General features: G+C 40.7%; 1 protein-coding gene across 5 annotated transcripts in view; it reads left to right on the forward strand.

The window, feature by feature from the left end:
• Positions 1 to 8,043: 8,043 nt before the first annotated feature.
• The window catches only part of LOC112264559 (sodium-coupled neutral amino acid transporter 4-like), a 35,724-nt gene continuing 17,045 nt past the window's right edge, over positions 8,044 to 26,722 (forward strand). Inside the window, exons 1-8 of one of the 5 annotated variants that reach the window (XM_024441232.2) lie at positions 8,044 to 8,177; positions 21,796 to 22,020; positions 22,409 to 22,505; positions 22,809 to 22,924; positions 25,906 to 25,979; positions 26,116 to 26,208; positions 26,290 to 26,371; positions 26,541 to 26,623. In XM_024441232.2, the coding sequence (XP_024297000.1) occupies positions 21,908 to 22,020; positions 22,409 to 22,505; positions 22,809 to 22,924; positions 25,906 to 25,979; positions 26,116 to 26,208; positions 26,290 to 26,371; positions 26,541 to 26,623 (658 nt within the window). In that variant the 5' untranslated portion in view covers positions 8,044 to 8,177; positions 21,796 to 21,907. Of the gene's footprint in view, positions 8,182 to 8,310; positions 8,399 to 18,148; positions 18,272 to 21,795; positions 22,021 to 22,408; positions 22,506 to 22,808; positions 22,925 to 25,905; positions 25,980 to 26,115; positions 26,209 to 26,289; positions 26,372 to 26,540; positions 26,624 to 26,722 lie in introns of those variants that run through there. The other 4 variants (XM_024441234.2, XM_024441236.2, XM_024441233.2 and 1 more) reach the window with 4 other exon arrangements.

Here is a 26,722-nt window from a genome sequence, read left to right on the forward strand (position 1 = left end):
TTGCATCCTTTGAAGTTGTCATGCTGATTGATGTCTAGGGATGGTTGAACTGGGGGGTTCTGTGTTTGAACTTTTGAAAGAGTATGGCCCCAAACCCCCAGTTGTATTGTCCTTATGGTTGCTATCTATGAAGCAGGTCTGTGTCTGTGTGTTAGAAACAAGGTCCCTTGGCATTGTGTCAATTTCAAGCTTTCAACAACAATTAAACAGCCATCTAAGTAATGTTTCTCAGCCTAACACACAGAGTTCCCTATTTAGTTCTCTTTATATGTACATGCACAGAGCTTCCAGATGGCTCCAGCCTATGGATGTTCGGTGCATGTACACCGGGGAGATTAGAACCCCCAAAGAAAAGATCCTAAAGGTAATTTCAGATTCCACATTTCACAATATGTACAGACATAGAGAGCCTTAGGTAACAAGCAATACGTGTTAAATATGTGTCACAGTCAATCAAGACAGCCTCTTTATGAAAGGCCTTTACTTATGGCTAAACAGTTTCTACCAAGTTTATTAATGAATGCTGTGGGATAAATCAGGTGTTTCTAGGTGGGCTTAAATAAATCTACAGTGAAACAAACGTGTACACTTTACATACATGTTTATTAACTTTTAAAAAGACCACAGTAACATGACAGATTTTGTGCAAATGCAACGAAATCTGCTAGGGGATATTCAATGTACAGACATAGAGAGCCTTAGGTAACAAGCAATACGTGTTAAATATGTATCACAGTCAATCACGACAGCCTCTCTATGAAAGGCCTTTACTTATGGCTAAACAGTTTCTACACATCTTATTAATTAATGCTGTGGGCATGCTGGTTGTTATATGCCCCTGAGGTTCATCTACGAACGTTGGAACATCTACAACTATTGAAGATGCAAAAAATGGGTTTTCAGAAATACATTTGGTTTGCAGATATGTATTATTATAAAAATAATATAACATTATTATCATAATCTTTAGTATTATTATGTTACATGTGAGACAACCAGAAATGTCAACGTAGACAATTTACAAGAAGGTGTTTACCAGGATGTGATAAACACTTTAAAGGAGCTCTAATTCAAACATGCAAGGATATATATTTGATACAATTACCCACTTTAAAACTGTTGCTGCAATATCACTTCTCAATGTGTGTACATTTCAAGCTTTCAACAATAAAACAACCATCTCAATAATGTTTCTCAGACTAACACACTGTTGAATTGTCCTAGTTAGTAAAGAAACAACCACTAAGACAACACAAAAAGTTGTAATATAATCTGTATACATGTCATTCTATACGGAAAACAGGTACATTTTGAAAGATTATGATGTTGATGTGATTTTTAATTCATCTCTCAATTTAGGATAATACTGTTTATTTTATACTTTACTTCAATTGTATTATTTATCATGTCTCATACTCGGCTAATACAATACCAAGCCATGCAAATAGCTATTGAATTAACCCAGAACAGGTGTCTTCTTTTTTTTTTTTTTTTTTTTTTTTTTTTTGGATCGATAAACGATGCATTCACACCACGCTGCGCTTTGGTCCTCTTCTTACGACGATCGTGACAGCTTGATCTGATCCTCAACCCTATTACGACAGCATATAATATGCAAAACCATAAAACTCTGACAAGAAAACAATTAAAAACGTTAATACGACTACACGCATTACCATTATTTTAGTTAACATCCACCAATGGTTGGATTTGGTACTTTTTCTTTGTACATGCACCAAGCCTCCAAGGGGCTGACAACCGTATTCTTAATGAGAAATATAGTCTAATAAAACAAATGTCTGCATAATGAAAGACATAAACTGTGTCCAACAATGTATTTCCATCTGTTTTAAATGTTGATATTGTCAGTAAGGTCACTGAGACTAACAATAGACAATAGTTATTGTGGGAGGTTTAGGGTTAAAATATATGGGAAGGATCATATGGGAATGTTAGAGATTTGGTCACTGGGGCGATTTTGAAAGAGGGAGATTAGAACCACAAAGTAATAGGTTGGTAAGAGATCCTAAAGGTCATTTCATATTTCAGTTTAGGGGGTTATTAACTTTATGGCAAACAAATCACACTATGTGGATTATAAACGTGTACATACATAGAGAGCCAACACATCAATATCTAACAGGGATGAGTGGTGATTCATAGTACAACAGGAGTCTTCTGTAACCTGCAATACTTGTTAAATATGTAGTCTAGAGATGAACCTAGAGACATCAAAACATCAACGTTTAGAGCAGCTTGGAGATTATTACCCATGTAAGGGGGAGCAAAGAGCTGATTTACCCAACTCTGTACAAACCCCGACACGGGGTATGATAACTCTGACGCGTACGTCTAATGATTATTGTAGATGTTTACAACTGAGGGAGTTTACAGTAGGTCAATGAGATGTATAAAGGAAAATTGACATAACAGACCTCAAAGACCAACAGCCTACTTTATAATATAGAATGCAGGGGTGTGTACTGAACATGTACCCATTATAAAACAAAATAGTCTACTGTCAAATGCATCTATAGTTTTTAATGAAGTGGTCGCTGCATTCATTTAGATTATTTCAACATAGTCTAGAACCAGTAAGAACATAGATTGAATGATCTGCTTTGTGCTATTGAGCAAGAGGCCTGACCCATTTCTATGTAAGAAGCCACACTTTTTATATTCAGCTTCTTAATTAACTAACTGATAAATATGTTTTTTAAGTCCGCTTAATATACATAGAAGAACATACATACGTAATATACATACGTAGAACATACTAGGTACATATACAGTGGGGCAAAAAAGTATTTAGTCAGCCACCAATTGTGCAAGTTCTCCCACTTAAAAAGATGAGAGAGGCCTGTAATTTTCATCATAGGTACACTTCAACTATGACAGACAAAATGAGAAAAAAATCCAGAAAATCACATTGTAGGATTTTTAATTAATTAATTTGCAAATTATGGTGGAAAGTAAGTATTTGGTCACCTGCAAACAAGCAAGATTTCTGGCTCTCACAGACCTGTAACTTCGTCTTTAAGAGGCTCCTCTGTCCTCCACTCGTTACCTGTATTAATGGCACCTGTTTGAACATGTTATCAGTATAAAAGACACCTGTCCACAACCTCAAACAGTCACACTCCAAACTCCACTATAGCCAAGACCAAAGAGCTGTCAAAGGACACCAGAAACAAAATTGTAGACCTGCACCAGGCTGGGAAGACTGAATCTGCAATAGGTAAGCAGCTTGGTTTGAAGAAATCAACTGTGGGAGCAATTATTAGGAAATGGAAGACATACAAGACCACGGATAATCTCCCTCGATCTGGGGCTCCACGCAAGATCTCACCCCGTGGGGTCAAAATGATCACAAGAACGGTGAGCAAAAATCCCAGAACCACACGGGGGGGACCTAGTGAATGACCTGCAGAGAGCTGTGACCAAAGTAACAAAGCCTACCATCAGTAACACACTACGCCGCCAGGGACTCAAATCCTGCAGTGCTAGACGTGTCCCCTGCTTAAGCCAGTACATGTCCAGGCCCATCTGAAGTTTGCTAGAGAGCATTTGGATGATCCAGAAGAAGATTGGGGGAATGTCATATGGTCAGATGAAACCAAAACTGTGCATGTACATATAAAGAGAACTAAATAGGGAACTCAACAGTGTGTTAGGCTGAGAAACATTATTTAGATGGCTGTTGAAAGCTTGAAATGGACACAATGCCAAGGGACCTGGTTTCTAACACACACACACACCTGCTTCATAGATAGCAACCATAAGGACAATAAAACTGGGGGTTTGGGGCCATACTCTTTGAAAAGTTCAAACACAGAACCCCCCAGTTCAACCAGGTCCCTAGACATCAATCAGCATGATTGAAGGATGCAATATAGATATAAAATAACACACCCTCTAACACGTGACCACAGGAACAGGATGTCCTGGCCGGAGGCCCATATTTGGACATGTACACTTCATCTGGACACAGGGTCATAAATCAAAATTTTGACCCGTGCCGTCTACTTTATTCTCTCTATCATACCCACCCCAAATACTGTTAATTCTTCCTTTATCATAAAGCAAAACTTGTAAAAACGTGGTGAATTATTGATGTAGCACACTGTTACTGGCAATACATATTTAACTAGTATGTTTATCAGAAATGCTTGGTACCATAGATAAATATACAAAAGGGAAAATACTTATTTCAAAGGGAATAGCGGCACCCATGCCGTGTCTGCTCTGGCGTCACCTGACTCCTATCCTCAAATGGTTCCCTAGATCAGACCTACATGTCTTCATTGCAAACTTCATTACAGTGTAGGAGTCTTTAATCACTGTCAGCTGGTAGGCACTGACCCTCCTCCTGTGAGTGCTTTAGTAGGTATCACTCTCTAAACCAGAGCGTGAGACAGTTGATCTCAGATAATGCACGACAGAAGCCAGCCTCTCCATGGACTTCAGTGAAATTGTTTAGAAATAATTTATCCATTAATAATAGCAGATCCAGAATCAGAGTTCTGATAGGGAAACATTAGCGTAACATACTCACCATCTACTGATGTACTGTAGGGTGGCAGGTAGCCTAGAGGTAGCCCAGTGGTTAGTGTTGGGCTAGTAACTGAAAGGTTGCTGGATCGAATCCCCGAGCGGACAAGGTTCAAATCTGTTGTTCTAACCCTGTACAAGGCAGTTAACCCACTGTTCCCTGGGTTCTGAAGACGTGGATGTCAATTAAGGCAGCCCCCCGCACCTCTCTGATTCAGAGGGGTTGGGTTAAATGCGGAAGACACATTTCAGTTGAATGCATTTAGTTATACAACTAACTGGGTATCCCCCAGTCCCTTCCCAGTAAGAGTTTGCAGGTTTTCAGAATGTTCAGCTGTACAGATGTAGGAATTTAACAGGAAATGTCAAATCTGTAGTGTATTTGAGGTTTAAAAAGGCTTCTGAAGTTCATAATTTCCACTTTGAAAGACTTGATTTTCCCTTACAAAAAAAATATCAACCCCTACAAAAATCCACATAATAATCAACATTTGCTGTTGCTGCAGGATTATATTCCTGCTGTAGCATATGGCTCAAATTAAGATCCTACATCTGTACTGTATGTTTGGGACCAAAACAGCATACCGTACATATGGATTATGTAGTTGTCACTTAGATCAGGGGTTCCCAAACTTTTTCACTCGGGGGGCCCCCCCCCTCCAGCATTGGGGAACATTCCGCGCCCTCCTACATCTGTACTATATGTTGACAATTTATGTCTATGTGATATATCCCCCACGTCTATTTCTATGGGAACAAGCACTGTTCATGACACAAACTGTTGACACCCCTCTTATTGGTGTAGAGAATTTTGCAGGTTTAAAGCTTCTTTCCTGCAATTCTACACATTTTGTCATGGGGTAAAAATAAATGTTGCAGATTTAAAGCTAGTTTTCTTGCAATTCTATACATTTTGCCATGTCTAATGTGTATTAATGTGATATTTGAGTGAAAAAAAGTACAACTATATCTTTAGCTAAAATAAAGGTGAAATTAAATAAAATACTCAGTCATACAGACAGAATGGATAAAATATTAAATAAAAATCATATAAAACAAGGTCTCTAGAAGCCATGCTTTTCAATCCAGAACACAAAGGATAATGCCAGAATAGCATCTCATCCTCACAAGTAGAAAGCAGAAACTGACTGTCTTCACTGACCTGACTAGTGATTCAAGTATGTTCTTAATCTGAGCACATTTGTTGTTTTTAGAGAGACAGTAGGTTCAGGCAGAGTAATCATGAGACTTTGCTCCCAAATCATGGGGAATGTGTTTTTGCCAATAATCTCATAAATGTGAGGACTTGTCAAAGTCCTGCCATTGATCAAAATGGCATGAACCGCTTTATAATGTATGGCTGTCACAGTAAACGCATAGTCAAAATAGTGCACATAGTGGACTCAAACTTGAACCCTGAACCTCAAGATAATGGTGTGCAAGGTAATAAGGTCATATTGACCATGTCAATAGCCAGGCCTTGTTTAATCAGTCCATTACTCAGGGCAAGTCCAGAAGAGGACTATTTTGCACTTGAAAACAAAATATATAGTGCAAATGAAAATAATTCTACATACTAATTTGTGATTAGTATGAGTGCCTTGTCGCTGAACAGGAAGTTGTTTTTTACTTATCAGGATACCAAGTATGGTTGAATATGTCCCTTTTGATTGGTTTGTGGAGTTATTGATGAAACCTTGTTATGCCAAAGTGTTAAATCCGTTGTTAATTGCAGGAAATTAATTTGTGTCATTATCACCTTCAGTGCATGAATTGTGATTTTTCTCATTTTGGTACTGTATTATATCGTTTTTAGTATGCTTAGCATGCTTGCTCTATCGGTTGGTTGCTGACTCATAGCTTTTTTTTAGTATGCTTAGTTCTTTGATGCTTTAACGCTCTCTGACATGCTACTGTATAGAACATTTTCTATTCAACTCACCACCTACCTGCCCTCCAGGACACCTTGCTGGACTAAAGATCATCAGCTTTGAGAATGTGAAAGCTGGGATTTTATCTCAGCCATCAGACTGTTAAACAGACAAACATTGCTAAGTCAATGACACTGACTCTACTCCAGCCAGTTGAGATGATGTTATTTTTTAAACAATGCTATCCAATTTATACAGCTCACTCAGTTCTTTGATTACATTGGCTCCATTAACGTCCTTGCATCTGACATGCTGCTCTGTACCATCACTCATTCATATATCCTTATGTATAGAACATTTTTTTTTGGAATTGTTAGTTAGATTACTATTCAACTCACCACCTAACATGAACCATGGTCACTATATGGGTGTTATTACCTTGTAGCAATAATGTAAAAGTACAGACAATTGCATACAGATGTAGGATCTTAATTTGAGCCAGTTTGCTACAGCAAGATAATAATAATCCTGCGGCAACAGGAAATTTGAATTATGCGGATTATAATTCATATAAATATTTGTAGGGGTTGATACATTTTTCATAAGGGAAAATCAAGTCTGTAATTTCCACCTTGAAATGTCAAACTTCAGAAGCGTTTTTAAACCTCAAATACACAACCAGAAAAGTTATCCCGCAACAGGGTGATCAAATTACGATCCTACACCTGTAGTAGGTTGTTCGGGAATTTATGTAGCTAGAAAATATAAAAAGTTAGCACCATGCCTTTATGAGATCTTTGTGACTGTATATATTACACATATATTAAACCATTCATAAGCTGTTGTAAAGTGGAGCGAGCGTATTTATTTAAAAAAAAATTGTATTTAACCTTGATTTTAACTAGGCAAGTCAGTTAAACACAAATTATTTTGTACAATTACGGCCTACCAAAATGCAAAAGGACAACATAATTAAGCTACTTGTCCTATATCAACATTTTACCTGAAATGTTGGTGATTGGCTAGATTTTTATTTATTTATTTTGATGGCAATTGTTTTTAATGCATTATTACGATACATGGGTTACGAAAATGTCATCTATTTTCAGGATAGCCTGCCCTACAGTGATAAACTGCAAAAAACTTTCCATAATGAGTTCTAGGATTACGAAGACAAGACATCTTTAGAAAAACACTGTAGGTTGTTGCATGTTCAATTATTTCATATAAGTAATTACTTTTTTTAATCAGTTATCCAACTGAAATGAATTTGAAAGTGAACGTGTTGAATGAAAATGCATCCACAATTGAAGGTTTTTGGAAACTATATGAAGCGCGCGCAAACAATGGTAACGGTGCCCACTCCTCCTTGAGTGCGTCTACTCTACAAACATAATGTGAAATGTCTACGAAGATAACACACCAACGTGAAGGCGCTCCAAAATCAAATTTTCTCTTCATATTGCCTACGTTACATATTTTAGTCGGCCACTGTCACTGTCCATCATACAACATACAACATACAACTTCCATGTTCTGCCATTGCCTATCGACGACTGCGAGATACAACAGCCAATTGGTTGCGTTCAGTCGGAGGGTGTCTTGGTAGTGAAACATGATGCTTGAAGAGTTGCCATCACATGGTGGAAATTTCCACTGTGTCCCTCGGTTGTTAAGTGGGAAGTGTCTCCCTTACTGGTGTTCACTACGCTTACTTGTCCTCCACCTATGAAGTCCCGAACAATTAAAATTTAGGTAGGTAGGTCCCCATTTAAGCTTTTTTCAAATGTTTAGCGTGTATATGTTCTCCCGTAGTTGTATAGGTATTGCATACTTGTTTGTCAACGTCGGTATTTTGAAACACTGTATCCCATTTTCAATTCGCACCGGAAAGCTAATGGTTAATGTTGACATTATTGACAAAACATCAACAAGATAAATTAACCAAGGCTGAAAATTGCGGTTTAATCTCTCAGGTAATATGCTTAGCCAATACATGTATCGTTTAAATGAGCTATGGGATACTTAAAACACGTAATGTATTAGCCATGATATCTGATCAAATGTCAAAGTCCCTGGAGTATATTTGCTGTGTTGGGTGTAGCCTGAACGTTAAAGAATAATGTTTTTCGCGCAAATAACATGTGTCGTGTAGCCTACATGAAGGGCAAATATTCTATGGTAGACCGTTAATTATTCTTATAACGCCAGTAAGTGATATTACATGTGTATGTCACTATTTTGATGTGTTTTGGAGAAGAAAGAATGCCGTTTCTTCCAATGTTTGGAACTGCCCCGCGTGTGTATTTCGCATACTACAAAGGAACGTGAAAATCACTATTTTTAACCATTCAATAACCTTCACAACGACACTGTCAGAGTTATAAAGTTTACAAAGGTTTAATAGTTATTTTGAATAATCATTTCTGTAAGTGTGTTTTAATAGTTGTACAATTATAAATATAGTGGAAATATCTGAACATGTAGAAATAAATTAGAAATCGAGGTATGTTGGAGTGTGTGGTTTAGCCTACAGACTGATTCCGCCTTCTTTCGTTGATTTGGGAGGTGCGTATTTCAAAAAGATTCCTCAAGGGTTAAGTCATTTTAACCCTTAAGCTTTTTCTTTATCTTTGTCGTTGATGAGGATATGCTTTGAGAATATTCATATTAAATTTCACCTCTCTATTTGCTACTTTGCTATTTGAAAATGTAAACTTAGATATATATTATAAAAGTACATAGGGTTCTCAAATCCATGTGGTTTAAAAACACTCCTCTCTGTACCAGCATTGACGGAAGGTTGTACCTTATCAGCCCAGTGAGCCTACCTTAACAGAGGCTCAGGCATGCCATATCTTAAATAGAAATAAAGTAAGTGATTCAGGGAAAGAGTTATATATATTGTCTGGTGAACTCCCACTGACACTGCATGCATTATTAGGAAACATTTGCCACCAGTAACATATTTTTATAGTAGCCATGCAGACTACTGTGAGATGGGATTATTTTAAGTAATATTGGTTTTGAGTTGGGTAACCAAATTCAGGTGGCCTGACCTCAAGTTTGTCCCTAAATGGTAATGTTTCACACATATGTAGACAAATTCTGATGTTATCAAGTGCAGCACACGTATAGGCTAGCATTGGAGCATAGTTTCCCAGTTTGGTTAAATGTGTTTATGGCGTGAAGGTTCAGGAAGTGAGACATGAAGTTAAAACAAAATGTCCAGCTTCCGAATGTATCACAGTGATAATACAGGTCTGTTATCTAGATCATGCCAAAAGGGTTCATACAGTTCCTGTTGTTTTGAACTTTACAATGCAATTTTAGGTAGGTAATGCAGTTACTAAATTGTTGCTTGGTAAAATCCAACCCACATCTTGGGTTGCTGACTGTGTCCACAGACTATTTTCTAGGTATCCATTAAACAAGGTCCATTTGTAATATGGGTAAACTATCTCTATCTCTCTGTGAAGTCTCTTTGGACTCCTTTCAAAAGGACTATTAATAAAGTGTAAAAGTTTGGTGTTTTTTTTCTCACAAATGGTAACACAAGTTATAGAGACAAAGATTGGAAATTACTTGCAAAAGTGAGAAATGCTTTTCACATTTGATAAAGTCTTGATTTCACAGCTAATCTACTGATGTAACCATTCGGTGACAGACAGAAGCCTAGGCTATTACAGAGAACACTGTATACCTTTCATTGTTTACGGTCTAATAGAAAATGGGACAATTCTATGTCAAAGACTTTCATGTCAGCAGTGTGCAGGTGTGTTCAAATGCAGGCCCTGGCACTTTTTCTCAGCACACACCTGTCAGTGGGGATATAGAAATGGGCATGCTCTTTTCATTGGTCAGTATGAGGTGTGTGATGCAGTGGCTTGAGTGACAGAACAGATGTAGGTTAAAAGCCCAGAGCTGTTCATGTTCGAGCAATGACAGCTGATGCAATTGGGACTGTGTGGAACAGAGCAAAGTCGGGTTTGAGGTGTGTGGTGCATGGCAGCTACTATTAACACTAATCCACTATTATTCCGCAAAGGAATCAAAGGATTTCAGGGTGATTTTCTAAAACACTGTCACTATGTCCTATTGAAATCTGAGAAGGGCATACAATGTGAGGGCTGGCTATTTTTACCACTACTGTTGCATAATGCAACTAAATAGTTTGAACAATAAGAATATGGAACTTAAATACGCCCTGCACTAGCTATGGTAAGAAATCATTCCTAGGCTAGCTTTAAATTTGTGAAATGGCTTTGAACCAGGTCTCTTAATAATTGATCTTATCTCTGAGACTAACCTGCATTGATAAATCACATTATGTAATACCAAATCCTACTGCATAACCAGTTTGCTCATGGCCCCCTCAGGCAGGCTGACAGTCAAATCTCTATACCATCTATACATTTTATATGCAGTACATTAAGAGCAGGTAAGGTACATAATTAATGCAGACATAAAGCTGGCTCATATCTCACAGTTCTTACATGAGGCAACTGTGTGGCTGATTTAGTAATGCAACCCAAGTCCTGTCATGTGCATTTAGCCAACCTTTTGAAAATCATTCCACAGAACTCAATTGGGAATGTGTTACCTTTTGGTAGCATCAAAATCATCAGTGATGTAGTGGAGGGTAAACACAATTTATCCACCTTTTTTTGCCCAACAGTTTATCCACCTTTTGCGGAAAAATGCATTGAAAGAATAGGAAGCTTCACTTTTTCACCACGACTGGCAATCAACGTTTACCCACCTTTTTTCTTACCACTACATTATTGTATACAATATAGGCTAGCATTAGGGATGAATCGCATCAAATTCAAAGGCGAAAGGGTTAGGTGATAGTCAACAGAGGATCGTATGAGATCACATCATCTTATGTAAGACTTTGGTTTACTCGGGTAGAACAGTGATAAGACCACTAAATGAAAATTACGTAGCGTCAAAACAGACATTTCCAATGTTACAAAATGTAAGTCACTCTGGACAATTACATAAATGTCTCTCCCAGCGTTATTCCACCACCTCTGTTTAGTTTGGCAAGTTCTCAAAATGGCATAAAGCAGTGAAAGGCAAACAGGTTTGCTGATAGTGCACCCCTTCCCTGGAGGAACCTGGCATATCTCTAAATGACCATACTGTCCCAGACTAGAGCTGGGCGCTGCCAACCACATGAGTCCGCTCAGGGTTTTAAGAGTTTGCCTGATAGCCGGTCACACATAAACTCGCCAATGGGTTTGAAACAGAGAGACTCTACAAGTGATTACTTCCTGTAAATAACTAGCATGGAAAAATTTGCCACTCCAATTTATGCTGGATTGTGAGTTTGTCTTGAAGGTTTTACAGGAAGCAATCGCTCGATGAGTCTCTGTTTCAAATGTCTCAGTTGCCAGCACGTACTGGCTCGAAAATTGAGCAATTATCAGCAAGTGTCTAATGACATGCAGGGCCTCACCTGGCCCCGGGAGTACCCTCCCCTAGCAAATTCAAGGCCACTCAGATGTGGTTCTACGTCAAGCAGTGCAACTTCGTCATCAGCCAACAAAAGCCATGGGCAGATCAATATGGACTGATAAGACCATCGGAACAAGGGGGACCTGGGGAGAGTGTTCACAAACAAAGTTAGGACGGACCCTGTACAGTACCAGGAAGCAACAACGACTACAGCCTGAACCCCATCAAGGCCAACAAAATAGATCTTACTGCAGAGGTCCAGCTCAAACACGCAGGGACCATGCTTCGGTGATCCTCTTCACCACAAACCTGGTCACACATTGTTGTATTTGATTATACCTTATATGAGGCCCTGCTATTACTATCATGCTCTTGTGCTGACCTGACCAATATATATCACCATACCCTTCACAAGATCGTTATGAGTATGTACATTCGTTATTTTTTGACAAAAATATGTACAGCATGATAAATGCCAGTATTGATGCTAAGGCTTGAGCAAAGAAATATGTACAACAAGGTCACTGAGTTGTACGTATGTACATAGTCACATGGAGACCATGTGTTTGATCTATTTGATACCATTCCAGCTATTCCTTTCTGGCCATTACCATAAGCCCATCCTCCCCATTTTAAGGTGCCACCATCCTCATATGCTTAGTACAGTACATGCTTGTGACTGTAACTCATACAGTACCTTTGTTACATTGATGGCTAATATTTTCTTTGATGAATCCCAACTCCAATTCTGAAATACCTAATGGCTCAGACACACCGGTAGGATTGTCAAACATTTGCCTGCTGACAGTACTTAGTGCCTCTGAACAGAGTGTTGGCAGTCAATCTCTTCTGTGTTCAGACAGCAAAGACCTTGAAGTCATCAGCCACTCAGCCTTATTAAAATACACCCTACCAGAAGGTGGCAGTAGCGTTTTTTGCCAATACATGTCTGTGTGTTGCTTTGTCTCGTCAATGTTAGCTAGCTAGATGCACTAATGTTGCTATTGTTGTAAAAAGCCCTTGTTGATACTAGCCAGATGGCCACAGCTAGATAACTAGCTAGCAAGATGACAAAACATTGTTTTATTTCCTCTCCATAATCGCATACCGCCCATATACAGTTTTAGCTAGCTGGCTAATGTTAGCATGATTTGCTAGCTAGGGTTCTGATGTGCTAGCTAGGTAAAGTAAAGATACTGCATTGACTCTCAACAGCTATCCCTTGTGATTTAATCATAATGTTTCTAGCTACAGTGGCTAGGTAGCATGCTTGGATAATGTCGTGTGTATTGTGCTGCACTTAGCACCCTATTTGTTTCGTATGAAGTGTGTGTGACTGCCTTGCTCACTTAGCAAGCCAACGTTAGCCAGCTAGCTAGCTAACTAATAAGCTAGTGCACATTTATCAAACCTACCAAAAAAATCACAAAACTCCTTAGCTACACATAAAATATGTAAATACTTGCTCTAGATTTTTTATTTTTTTATGCAGCTTTATTGTTTTAGGTAGAACAGTTCTGATTAAAAGGATGGATTAGCTCTCTTTTTTTCCTTCTTATTGTCACTACTGTCGGCTCCACCACGTGGAGGTTTGTGCTCTTTGATTGGCTCAAAGTCAAGTTGTTGGCCACCGCCGGCCATTGTGATTCTACAAGTACACAGAAGGTATGTCTTGTGTTCTAGCAAGAGAGGGATCGGCCTCCTACTGTGATAAGTACCCAATCGGCAGTCAGATTCTCGTGTGTTTCATACTTAGCAGTTTTCACTGAGAGATTGAATTTGAACAATATTAATACTTTCCCATGGGATGCCAAGATCTTTTAGACTAAACCAGATGTTCTCTTGAACAGTTCTCTTGAACACTTCAACTGTGATGGTTTCAGGTGTAAGTGTTGCATGAAGTGGTAAAAGCATGGCAGTCATGTCACAGCTCGTGTAGAGATGTGAGGTTCTGAGGAATGGCTTATATTTAGCTCTGTTGCTATGTGGACTTTGGCCTGATGGGAGTCTCTCAGGCTCTATCAGATCATTTCTCCCTTACTCCAGTCTAGCTATGCTCTCAGTCAAATCCCACAGATGAATGCGAACCTGTGTTCTTGAGGCCATCTTGCTCTCTCAATGCTAACTTGTGTTCTTTTGGCTAACTTGTGCTTAATGCTAACATGTGTTCTTTAAGATAACTTGAGCTCTCACTGCTAATTTGGTTCTTAAAGCTACCTTTTGTGCTCAAGAGTCACCTGTGTCGTCCAGGCTAACTTGCATGGCTATTTTTATGCTCAGGTTCAACTTGCATAATGCTTGCGTTGTAGGCTAGTTAGTACTCTACACCCTTAGAAAAAAATCGTTATTCGGCTGTCTCCATAGGATAACCCTTTTTGGTTTCAGGTAGAACCCTTCTGAGTTCCATGTAGAACCCTCTGTGGAAAGGGTTCTACCTGGAACCAAAAATTGTTTTCCAAAGGGTTCTCCTATGTGGACAGCCGAAGAACCAGTTTTCGCTTCTAGTGTAGAAGCAAAACCTCAGCACTGTTGGCTAACGTGAACATCAAGGCTAACAAATGCCCTATTTGGCTGTGTTCAATCTGTATGGAGATCCTCATGGAAATATTTGCATGTTTTGGAGCTTACCCTCAACCAACATCTTCAGTTCCATAGACGCCAGCTCACATGCTCTGACCTGTGGGAATGCTAGCGAACACACCTACTTGTTAGATGATATTGGCAAAGGCCTAACCAAACACTTTGCAAGTTTTTGGATGGAGAGAGAGCTGAGAATAGAGAATATTACCACTTGGTATTTACTGATACCGGACAGGTGAATATCAGCAGTGTCATGAAGCAACCTTTCCTATGTCAATAGCTAAATGCTGCATTTGCAAATTTGAGTTCCTGGCATTCAGAAACCATTCTCGCGAGTTGAATGGGGAGAAGCAACACCTAATTTCAACATTGGGTTTAAAACTGATCAGTGGCGGACATTCAAAGCTTTACTAGTTGTACAGATGGATACAATGACTCACACAGCCAATAATAGTAACTAGCTAGTGTAGATAAGCAGTGGATCGAGCGCATCTCAAAGTAGGATACACGAGTCGACCCCATCTTGAACTGGGCTCCCATAACACCCAGGCATTTATGGTGGAGCTGAAATTGTGTCAGGGAGCCTCGGAGAGTGGACATGTGGAATGTGTCACGTCTCTGAGAGAGAACGAGATGTACATGCCACTCATAATTAACTTGCATGTGCAGACAACATCTAAATAGTGGATTTGTGGGTATCAACTTGACAGACAGGGTGGTTAGGACACTTTTAAAAGGTAATGATAATAGTAATTACTAATCATTGTATAGATATCAATGTAATCCCTGGCTGAGTCATACAGTAAAAATGGGAACTGATGTGTCTCTGCTTGGCGCTGCTTCATAGATATGATACCCTTGACTTTCTCCTAAACTACCCTGAGTTGGTCAGCTGATCACTAGCCTGAGTCATTTTGATGTCATGTTGTACCCAAACTGTTTGTATTGACCCCTCCTTTTTTTTACGCTACTCGCTGCTTATTATCAATGCATAGTCACTTTACCCCCTACCTACATGTGCATATTACCTTAATTACCATGACTAACCTCTTGCCCCCCACATTGACTTGGTACCGGTACCCCCTGTATGTAGCCTTGTTATTGTTTTTGTTTTTATTGTTTTGTTTTTTCAACTTTAGTTTATTTAGTAAATCTTTTCTTAACTCCTATTTTTCTTAAAACTGCATTGTTGGTTAAGGGCTTGTAAGTAAGCATTTCACAGTAAGGTCTACACCTGTTGTATTCGTAGCTAGGGTGTGGAAGGGCTGGTGTATCTCTTGCACTGTATTCATTCATTCCTTATTGACCTTTCAGCATTTGAGGGATTACCAGAAGGAGTGTTATATCCTCTTTGCTTTTGAATGCCAGTGTTACGCACCTGATAGTGCACAGGCTAATGGCTTCTAATGGTTCACCAGACGTAAGCATAGAGTTACATAGCTAAGCTCAAAATGTGTTGAGAAACACATTCTAAACTGTTATGATGTTAGGGCCCAGACATTCTTCCAGCAATCTTGATGTTGGACAGAAAGAGATGTTGGTTTATTTGACGCAACAAAAGCGTGACTTTGCATTACCGTCCTGGTGATCTGTCATCTGGCCAATCATTCACCGCCTACCGGAGATATTTGCAGCAAGTCACATGGCGTCTGAGGTACCAACTTATTTTGGTTGCTTTAAAATTCCTGCTTTTTATAATTGGTTAGAGAGCTGTGGAGGCTGCTGGAATGAGGCTAGCTGGACGACTGCTGCGCTGGTAAGAGTCTGGTGACTGGAGTGCTTTGCACAGTTTGTGGGTGTGCATGCGTCTTTCTTGGGACAGGACCCTGTATTCACCCTATTAGAAATGCCTGTAGTATTGTGGTGACATGGTGTTTCAGCTGTTCCAGTTACCTGCTGGTGCCAGTGGACTGGTTTGGTGTTTTTGTTTTGGAAGATAAGAGAGGTCAGGGGGCCCCTTGACCTGTAATTGACAACCCCTGTTTACCAGCTGCTATTGACCCAACCTGTGGGTCTCCTGCTGCAGAAATAACCCCACTATAGAGCATCTACTGGCCAGATCCTACTCTGTCCACGTCTCTTATCTTGTAACTAATTACAAATACTACATGTGAATATACGACATGCTATTTAGGTTATTCTGGGGAGATTTTAGATCTGTATGTGTGAGTGATGTTATGTGACTGTACTGCTCTGTTTCTGCAGATGTCTTGTGTGGACCAGACAATACTCTCTGCTGTAACAGGTGTGGACCAGACAATACTCTCTGCTGTAACAGGTGTAGACCAGACAATACTCTCTGCTGTAACAGGTGTGGACCAGACAATACTCTCTGCTGTAACAGGTGTAGACCAGACAATACTCTCTGCTGTAACAGGTGTAGACCAGACAATACTCTCTGCTGTAACAGGTGTAGACCAGACACTACACTCTCCTGTAACAGGTGCAGACCAGACAATACTCTCTGCTGTAACGGGTGTGGACCAGACTATACTCTCTGCTGTAATGGGTGTGGACCAGACTATACTCTCTGCTGTAATGGGTGTGGACCAGACTATACTCTCTGCTGTAATGGGTGTGGACCAGACTATACTCTCTGCTATAACGGGTGTGGACCAGACAATACTCTCTGCTGTAACAGGTGTAGACCAGACAATACTCTCTGCTGTAACAGGTGTGGACCACACAATACTCTCTGCTGTAACAGGTGTGGACCAGACAGTACTCTCTGCTGTAACAGGTGTGGACCAGACTATACTCTCTGCTGTAACGGGTGTGGACCAGACTATACTCTCTGCTGTAAAGGGTGTGGACCAGACAATACTCTGCTGTAACGGGTGTGGACCAGACTATACTCTCTGCTGTAACGGGTGTGGACCAGACTATACTCTCTGCTGTAACGGGTGTGGACCAGACTATACTCTCTGCTGTAACAGGTGTGGACCAGACAGTACTCTCTGCTGTAACAGGTGTGGACCAGACAATACTCTGCTGTAATGGGTGTGGACCAGACAATACTTTCAGTAATATTTATTTTATTTCAGAAAATGTGGAGGTTGGTTGTGGACTCAAAAGAAGCATTTCATGTGTCTGATTTGAAGTTTCTCTGTGTATAATGGGTGTGTGTGAGGGGGGTTACAAAGTTGGACTGTTAAGACCCTATCCTTCAGCGGAGTGAGACCTTGCACTCAGCGGCACACTCAGCTGCGGCCCCTGATTGGCGGGCAGTGTCACAGCCTCCACAGTGGATTCCAGTTGTCACTGGCAGGCCCTGAACACTTACCGGCACGTTGAGTCAACCCATGGTAGTAGGGGTAGTGGGAAGGGAGGCGTGTGTGGTTGAGGGCAGGACAGGGTAGGACAGTGACCGCAGCATGAGGATGGTAGCGTTTGCACCCAGGGATGACCACCTGGGGTGTGTGCTCGGCGGGCCAACACAGAACAAACAGCAGTTGCTGCAACAACGCTCACTGTGCAATCTTGGCTGAGCTTTCAGGATGTCTGTGTACTGTCCCCCTCTCTCTAACCCCTCCCTTTCTTCTTCTTCTCCTAATTCAGTCTCTCTGCCTATCTCTCTCTTGCCCTTTTTCATTGACGTGGGGGGGGGGGCGTGGTTGGCTTCAGGCTCCTGATATGATTGGCCAGGGTGGGTCCTTCCCCTGCTCTTTAAAAGCCTTCCTCTCACCTGGGTTACAAAAAAGCAGCAGCTCTTGCCTCTCCTGGCTGTTCACTAGCACTGTCCTCATTCTCCCCCCAAACAAAAACAAAACAACACTTTGGAACCTCTCTCTGTCATCTCTGAATGAGTGAGTATGTCTCCTTTTCCACATGATTTATCTGCTTCTCATGTCAGGGAACTTTAGTTACCTTGGTCTAAGTTTGTGATTCAAATAGCCACTAAATTGAAACTGTTGAGAAAATAAAATCTTGTATTGAAAAGTGGAGAATTTTCCACAGTTTTCTTGAGAAACTGTAGATGCACCTAGCTGAATTAGTTTGTTTTGTGCTTTTGAGATTGTGGGAGGTATTTCATTGGTTGAAGTATTCAGTTGGTTTCCTTTGAGCATTTGTTTGTGGGTTTATTAGATGTTTTGTTGCGTTATTGAGATAACCAAGCCACTGCTGAAGTGGGACTTGCATAACTTGAGTGGTAGTTTGAGTTAGACAGAGCTAATCTTTGCGCTAATGATGTATTGTGTACCTCCAGTAAGAATGGGATCCTCTGGTACTGTACTTTTATTGTGTCCTTAAACTTGGAGTTGAGTGTTATGTAAGTTGCACAGACTCCTTTTCTGCTACTTCTGGATATATAAAACTAATGAAGTTCATGTTTTTCCCATTCAGTTGATTGATGTCACGCTGTTGGCAAATTGGATAAGAAGAATCTCAAGTTTTGATCAGTGTTTGTTGTGTCACAGTGCTGACTTTTCTATTAAAAGTGTTGTAGCCTTGTTGTATGCAAGCACACTACTGTTAGTCATTTTCAAGAAGGTTCTTTATTTGCACAATGTACAAGGCTTGTTATCAAATATTGTGTTTGATAATGCAATAAACGATTTGGCATACAGTATCTTAATTTGATCATCCTGTTGTTGCAGGAATCTTCCTTAACAGCAGGACATGCAAACTTGTGAGGTTTTGAAAAGGCTTCTAAAGTTTGTGATTTTCACTTTAAAATGTCCGACTTAACTTGCCCTTAACTTGCCGAAAAATGTATCAACCCTTACACAAAATGTCCATGAATTATAATCCACGTAATAATTCACATTCCCTGTTGCTGCAGGATTATTTTCCTGCTGTAACAAAAACTAGGCTCAAATTAAAATCCTACGTCTCTACTTGCATGCATTTATCACATTGGTTTTATCAAACAGCAAATGCACACACATACACATTGACAAACACACTGTGACAACTTTAAATCACATTCACTCAGTTGTTGTTATTCAATATAAAACGCGTTTCAAACAATCATATGCAAAAGTACCAGTGGTTTTAACTACAGTGGGTAAAGCATACATTTCAGATGTGCATGAAAGGCAAAGGTTCAAGGATTTTGCTGGGGCTGGGTCCATGGCTATACGTAGCTTAGTCATAGCATAACACAAGGTATACGCACAGGGAGCAGTGGAGTGCTTAGTTGCATGGATGGAGGGGTGAAGTCTGGTTGTGCAGGTTTCTTCTTATTTCCTCGAGGGTAGCACACTGGGGAGGTGTACAGTTGGGACAATGATTGATTGATTGTATTTGTATGCAATGCACACTTTTGATCAAATATACAAATATCTACCAATACGAAGATATAGGCCTACCAGTCAATCTGTCTATCTAGAGGAGACATGGGAAATGTATTAGGACACACAGCAGTTCCAGGAACGCAGCTGGTCCAGGCACAGCAGGAACTAGAATGCGATCAAACCAGAACTGTGTAGAGTAGACAAGCCAGGCAAAACTAAGTATGTAGAAAAATGCTTCGCAAACTGCTAATGATTTGCTTGGCTATGCGTTTCCATACAGGGTAGGTGACAGCAGTCACAACAAAAGAGGTGTGTGTTAAGATACAGGTTCAGTCTGTCTATGACTTCTCACAGCATGGAGTTAAAGGGAAACATGGAACTCCTTACATGACCTGTTTCAGTCCTGAAGGCCATGGATCTCTGTCCTGACTGGGTACAACATGGAGGACCTACTGTGCATAGGCTCACTTACGTAATGGCTTATTGACTGTAAACGTGGCGCGCTTTGACGATCATGTGAGGATGATGGATTTTATACTTGGCCCAGTTTCATCAACGCCTTTCAATGGCTGGGGCAAGAGTTTAAATAGCCAGAGTTGAAATAGCATGTGACTGAAATGTATTTTCTAGCACTAAAACTTCCTTTCGAAGAGTTTTTACAATCCTTGTTTTTTGATGGCAGCGCTGAAATGTTAATTCATGGACTTGGATTGGTGGATGAGGTTATGTTCCAGAGCTGTTTGTTTATGGCTTTGTCACAACATTGGACATCCATGTGTGTTACTAAGGTTTAGATGTGTTTCACCGTTGTGTTTTTCCTGGAGAGTTGGTCGGTAGGACAGGGGAGGGAGCAGGGTGCCACTTTTGGGAACCTGGCTGCTCGTCTGTTTTTACCCATTCCTATCAAAGAAGCCTTTGTATGGGAAGAACAGCACTGTGGGTAATTGGCTGTTAAAATCATTTAGCAGAACTCTGTGTGCGCTGCCCAGTGCCTCATCTTGTTGTTACGTAATAGCAGCAATCAAATGTTCAATAGAATGGAAATATGAACACATGCCTCCTGCTGGCCCACTACTTCAGTGCACTCGGTGCGTTCAATTGAATTGGGTTTACCGTGGACAGCAATACAGACAGGCCTTTGTAGCATGCTCTCCCAGAGGTTAGGAACATTTGGTCGGAAACTTGCCTGCCTCAAGGCCTCATTAGCCGACCTCTTTGACCTGAATTTAGGGTTCAGGCGTGTTTTTGACATAAGGTTGAGACTTGCTTTAAGGTTATAGTATCATAAAGGAAACTGCACAGCAGCAATAGAACATGGACTTGTGTCTGAAAGGGTTACTTAGAGGTTATTTTAGGGGAAATAATGTGTGCTAATCTCTAAAAATAGATATGTAAAATTGAGGTCACAATTGATATGGGATTTTACAGTCTGTCAAGCAAAAAATACTACAATGACTTATCTACGTCGACTACAAAATCCTTTTGAACTTAATACAGTTAGAGGCCATTTCGTTAACTCTCAGTGTATAGCAGAGTACAAAAGGTATCCAAAACCAGTCAGCACGGAACGTCAAGATTCCAACGCGTGACAGGAACAGTGATTTTGAAAGACGCCATAGTTAAAGCATGTATCGAATGGGGAGATAAAATGCTGCTGCGGGTTCAGGGGAATGCGACACAGAAGGGTGTGTGTAGAACGACACCTTTTCTAACACATGAAGTGTTTTGTCAAGGCCCTAGAGTTCTGGCCAGTCAGATAAGACTCATTGAATGTATCTTCATAACATTAACAGTAACTAGCTCATTGTTGACAGATTAGACAGTCAAATCAGAGAACTTGTGGCCATGGCCTTTTTGACTGGACATGTACTACTTTGTATCTTATTAGGGATATTGTCACTTTATTGAGGGCTAGTCAACGTGTAATTACAAAGAAATTATGGCTAGTTGAGGCCCAGAACTTTTAGTCAACGTTTAGACAACATTGAATGATTGGTTGTATGTTTGCTGGTTACAAGGGCTTCCCGCCACCTCAGCAGCTCTCTGAATATTCTTAGAACTTTTACTATTTCTCCCTTTGCCCTTATCTGCAGGTATTTGCCCTATAGTGTAAGGCTGAGCTAAAGCACGCCAACCTACCGAGTACAACTGCTCTGCTTTGGACCGTGACCCCTTCCCCAGCCCCGCACCACTATAGCCGTAACCATGGACCGCATGGAGCTGAAGAAAGTCTGCACGGAGGCAGACGATGACAGCACAGACAGTTTGGACGACCGCTTCACAGAGCCCATCGACTCAGAGAAGGCCACCATCAACAGGTGTGGTTCAATACTGTATCAATTATTTTATCTGAGTCTTTCTACAGAACAAAACTGGAAATAAAGCGCATTGCCTTAGTTGTGGCAACAAGAATGTGTTCTTTGCCAAACTGTACAGAAATTGTTCTTTAACATACATTTCTTGTCTCCTACCGATCATTGTCTAATGTACACAATGCTATTCAATACACTGGTTAGGAGAATCTCTCGGCTCATAGCTTCACTGTAATCTCATTTCATCCATCAACCAAAAAAAGAAAAGAAATAGAAGCTGGAACTAGCCTAACTGACCCTGTAACCTCTCATGAGGTCCTAACACGACTGTCATAAACTAGTCATAAAGAAGTATTTTAAACTAGAGATTGATTCAATGATTGTACATCTGCAGTCACTTCCTGGATGAGGATGGAGATGCAGAGAGCCACAAGTTTCTCACTAATGGGATTATGAAGAAGAAGAAGTACGAGGAGTATCAAGAAGAATACGTAAGAAGACTGATGATGAACTATCGATGACAACACATGCATGTTTGCTCTTGCTCATGGACACTATCTCTTAACAACAACCTTGACCATTTCCTCAAAAGCTGTCTGCTTTTATTCAAACCTTCATTCCGAGGAACCCTTTCGTAGGAACTGGTAGTTACGTGTCTGTGACGGGTGGTGCATGCACGTGTGTGTGTGTGCGTGTGTGTGTGTGTGTGCGCGTGAGAAATGTTCTTGTTTACGATCAGTTGAAGTCATGGTAATCTCTCTCTTACCCTCTCTCTCTACCTTTCTCTCTCTCAGCACCCAGGACATACCTCCTTTGGTATGTCGGTCTTCAACCTGAGTAATGCGATCATGGGCAGCGGCATCCTGGGTCTCTCCTATGCCATGGCCAACACTGGCATTGTGCTTTTTGTGTAAGTGTGTGTTAACTTCTGCCATAGAGACAATGTGGAACGGGGTCAATGTTTGGTTTCTGCAACAGTCAAGTGATTAAAGCACCAGCTAATAAAGTAAATAAATCTGTCTGCATCGTATAGTGTTACTGATAGGACTGAAATAACTTCAGAGTCCTTGGTATAGCAAGTGGGGTTTGACAACAGGGTGAGTGGTGGGGTATGTATTTGGGAATAGACAGACACTGACTTTGGCTCGAAGTCGGGACCTTCTTGTGACATGCCATCCCCAGCATGCATGCAAAGGTGGCGTGAACAACCATGTTACAGCCCCGCCTCTGAACTCCATCCCCCCATCCATTCCCAGCTTCCCCGGATTGTGTTGACGGTCCATAACAGCCTGTTCAATCAAACCCTATAACCAGGTTTCTCAAATGTCCAAAACAGGATGATGATGCTTTATTTCAGTTCTGTTTCCACTGTGTATAGCTGGGCTTTACCAATAAATGATTTTGTGACTGAGTACTTTCACTAAGCAAAACATTGTCATTTTCGGCATATCCCTGAAAGTGATTGAAGGACAGGAGACAAGAAAATAGATTAGGAACCCACTTGATTATTATAGTGGCGCAGCCGGTTTGTTTCCGGTCCTAAGGAGTTTACAGGGAGTCCCCAAACGTCAGTCCTCCATGTCAGTTGCGACATCTTACTTCCTCACCATCTATTCTGGTCTTCCCTGACATTCTGGAAGATGGTATCACATAACACCCATTTGATACAGTCATTCAATATTTATTTAATACATTGGAGCCCATTGGAGCCTGGATGGATGATTGGGTTAAAGGCCCCTTGTGAACTCTTTAAGTGTAAGAATTTAAGGCTGATCATGTTCAGCCGATGCAGGAAACCCATACATCCCCTGCCGGAATAACTCTAAAGTTACTTTATTGACTTATATAATAGCTCAGAGTTTAGTCTGGTCTCTAAGCACTGACACGCATTGGTCTACCACTATTTTGTCTGAGCTGGCACATACAGTGCCTTTGCGAAAGTATTCGGCCCCCTTGAACTTTGCGACCTTTTGCCACATTTCAGGCTTCAAACATAAAGATATAAAACTGTATTTTTTTGTGAAGAATCAACAACAAGTGGGACACAATCATGAAGTGGAACGACATTTATTGGATATTTCAAACTTTTTTAACAAATCAAAAACTGAAAAATTGGGCGTGCAAAATTATTCAGCCCCTTTACTTTCAGTGCAGCAAACTCTCCAGAAGTTCAGTGAGGATCTCTGAATGATCCAATGTTGACCTAAATGACTAATGATGACAAATACAATCCACCTGTGTGTAATCAAGTCTCTGTATAAATGCACCTGCACTGTGATAGTCTCAGAGGTCCGTTAAAAGCGCAGAGAGCATCATGAAGAACAAGGAACACACCAGGCAGGTCCGAGATACTGTTGTGAAGAAGTTTAAAGCCGGATTTGGATACAAAAAGATTTCCCAAGCTTTAAACATCCCAAGGAGCACTGTGCAAGCGATAATATTGAAATGGAAGGAGTATCAGACCACTGCAAATCTACCTAGACCTGGCCGTCCCTCTAAACTTTCAGCTCATACAAGGAGAAGACTGATCAGAGATGCAGCCAAGAGGCCCATGATCACTCTGGATGAACTGCAGAGATCTACAGCTGAGGTGGGAGACTCTGTCCATAGGACAACAATCAGTCGTATATTGCACAAATCTGGCCTTTATGGAAGAGTGGCAAGAAGAAAGCCATTTCTTAAAGATATCCATAAAAAGTGTTGTTTAAAGTTTGCCACAAGCCACCTGGGAGACACACCAAACATGTGGAAGAAGGTGCTCTGGTCAGATGAAACCAAAATTGAACTTTTTGGCAACAATGCAAAACGTTATGTTTGGCGTAAAAGCAACACAGCTCATCACCCTGACCACACCATCCCCACTGCCAAACATGGTGGTGGCAGCATCATGGTTTGGGCCTGCTTTTCTTCAGCAGGGACAGGGAAGATGGTTAAAATTGATGGGAAGATGGATGGAGCCAAATACAGGACCATTCTGGAAGAAAACCTGATGGAGTCTGCAAAAGACCTGAGACTGGGACGGAGATTTGTCTTCCAACAAGACAATGATCCAAAACATAAAGCAAAATCTACAATGGAATGGTTCAAAAATAAACATATCCAGGTGTTAGAATGGCCAAGTCAAAGTCCAGACCTGAATCCAATCGAGAATCTGTGGAAAGAACTGAAAACTGCTGTTCACAAATGCTCTCCATCCAACCTCACTGAGCTCGAGCTGTTTTGCAAGGAGGAATGGGAAAAAATGTCAGTCTCTCGATGTGCAAAACTGATAGAGACATACCCCAAGCGACTTACAGCTGTAATCGCAGCAAAAGGTGGCGCTACAAAGTATTATCTTAAGGGGGCTGAATAATTTTGCACGCCCAATTTTTCAGTTTTTGATTTGTTAAAAAAGTTTGAAATATCCAATAAATGTCGTTCCACTTCATGATTGTGTCCCACTTGTTGTTGATTCTTCACAAAAAAATACGGTTTTATATCTTTATGTTTGAAGCCTGAAATGTGGCAAAAGGTCGCAAAGTTCAAGGGGGCCGAATACTTTCGCAAGGCACTGTATATTGACATGGCATGATGGTGTCTTTGACATGTGCTTTAGGCATTGGAACATGGTCTTCTCAAATAGGCGGTAGATGAATGCCCGAGAAAGCATCCGGACCCCCCCCCCCTCAAGTGAAATATGACTGCAGTTCTAACGCTAAGTTTACCTCCCTAAATAGATAATGGGGAAAACAGAGTGAGAGTGACTAGGGGGGGAAACTGGTGAAAGTTATTATGTAGGGTGTTTTGTAACCCAGTTGATTCCCCTCCAAGTGTTGTTCATCGTGATTTGCGTAACATTTCCGTATGGTATAGCCCAATGCTAATGTCTGACTGGTTTCTATCCCAACGTAGAGTCCTTCTCTTGGGTGTGGCCATCTTGTCGTTGTACTCCGTTCACTTGCTGCTAATGACTGCAAAAGAAGGAGGTATGTATAATTTCTTTATTAATGGAAATGTCTGTCTTTCATCAGCATCTATCTATCTGTCTGTCCTCGCCTTTCTGCTTTTTTCCCTTTGTGTCTTTGAATATCACTCATCAGCACATTGTCATTGTTCTAACAGGCTCTCTCATCTATGAAAAGTTGGGAGAGCGAGCTTTTGGCTGGCCGGGGAAAATGGCTGCGTTTGGATCGATAACCCTTCAAAATATTGGTGGTAAGTGAACAGCTAATGTTGCATTCATTGTAGTGTTATGATTCTATATCGAAATGTACATTTGTGTTTGTTTGCACACAGCCATGTCCAGCTACCTCTTCATTGTAAAGTATGAGCTGCCAGAAGTAATCCGTGCCTTCATGGGACTGGAGCAGAGCTCTGGGTAGGTGTCTGTCTGTCTGTCATTGGTTAACTATTTCATAAAATCAGTTTATTTGTAGTTAATTTGACACAGGTGGCTCAACACACTACACAGTTTGGTTGGTGTATCGATAGATAGATGGATGGATTGATGCTCTGTGTGTGAGACCTGTTCTCTGCGTTGTTTACAGTGAATGGTACATGAACGGAAACTACCTGGTTGTGTTTGTGTCCATCGGTATCATCCTGCCTCTCTGCATACTCAAAAACCTGGGTAAGTGGTGTGGGTATGTGTGTGTTGCTGTTGTTTCAGATTTAGTCTTTGTATACTTTGTTTACATAATGTGTGTGAGTGTTTGCGTGATAGTACATG

The sequence above is a fragment of the Oncorhynchus tshawytscha genome, linkage group LG15, assembly GCF_018296145.1.
Source record: "Oncorhynchus tshawytscha isolate Ot180627B linkage group LG15, Otsh_v2.0, whole genome shotgun sequence".
NCBI lineage: Eukaryota > Metazoa > Chordata > Actinopteri > Salmoniformes > Salmonidae > Oncorhynchus > Oncorhynchus tshawytscha.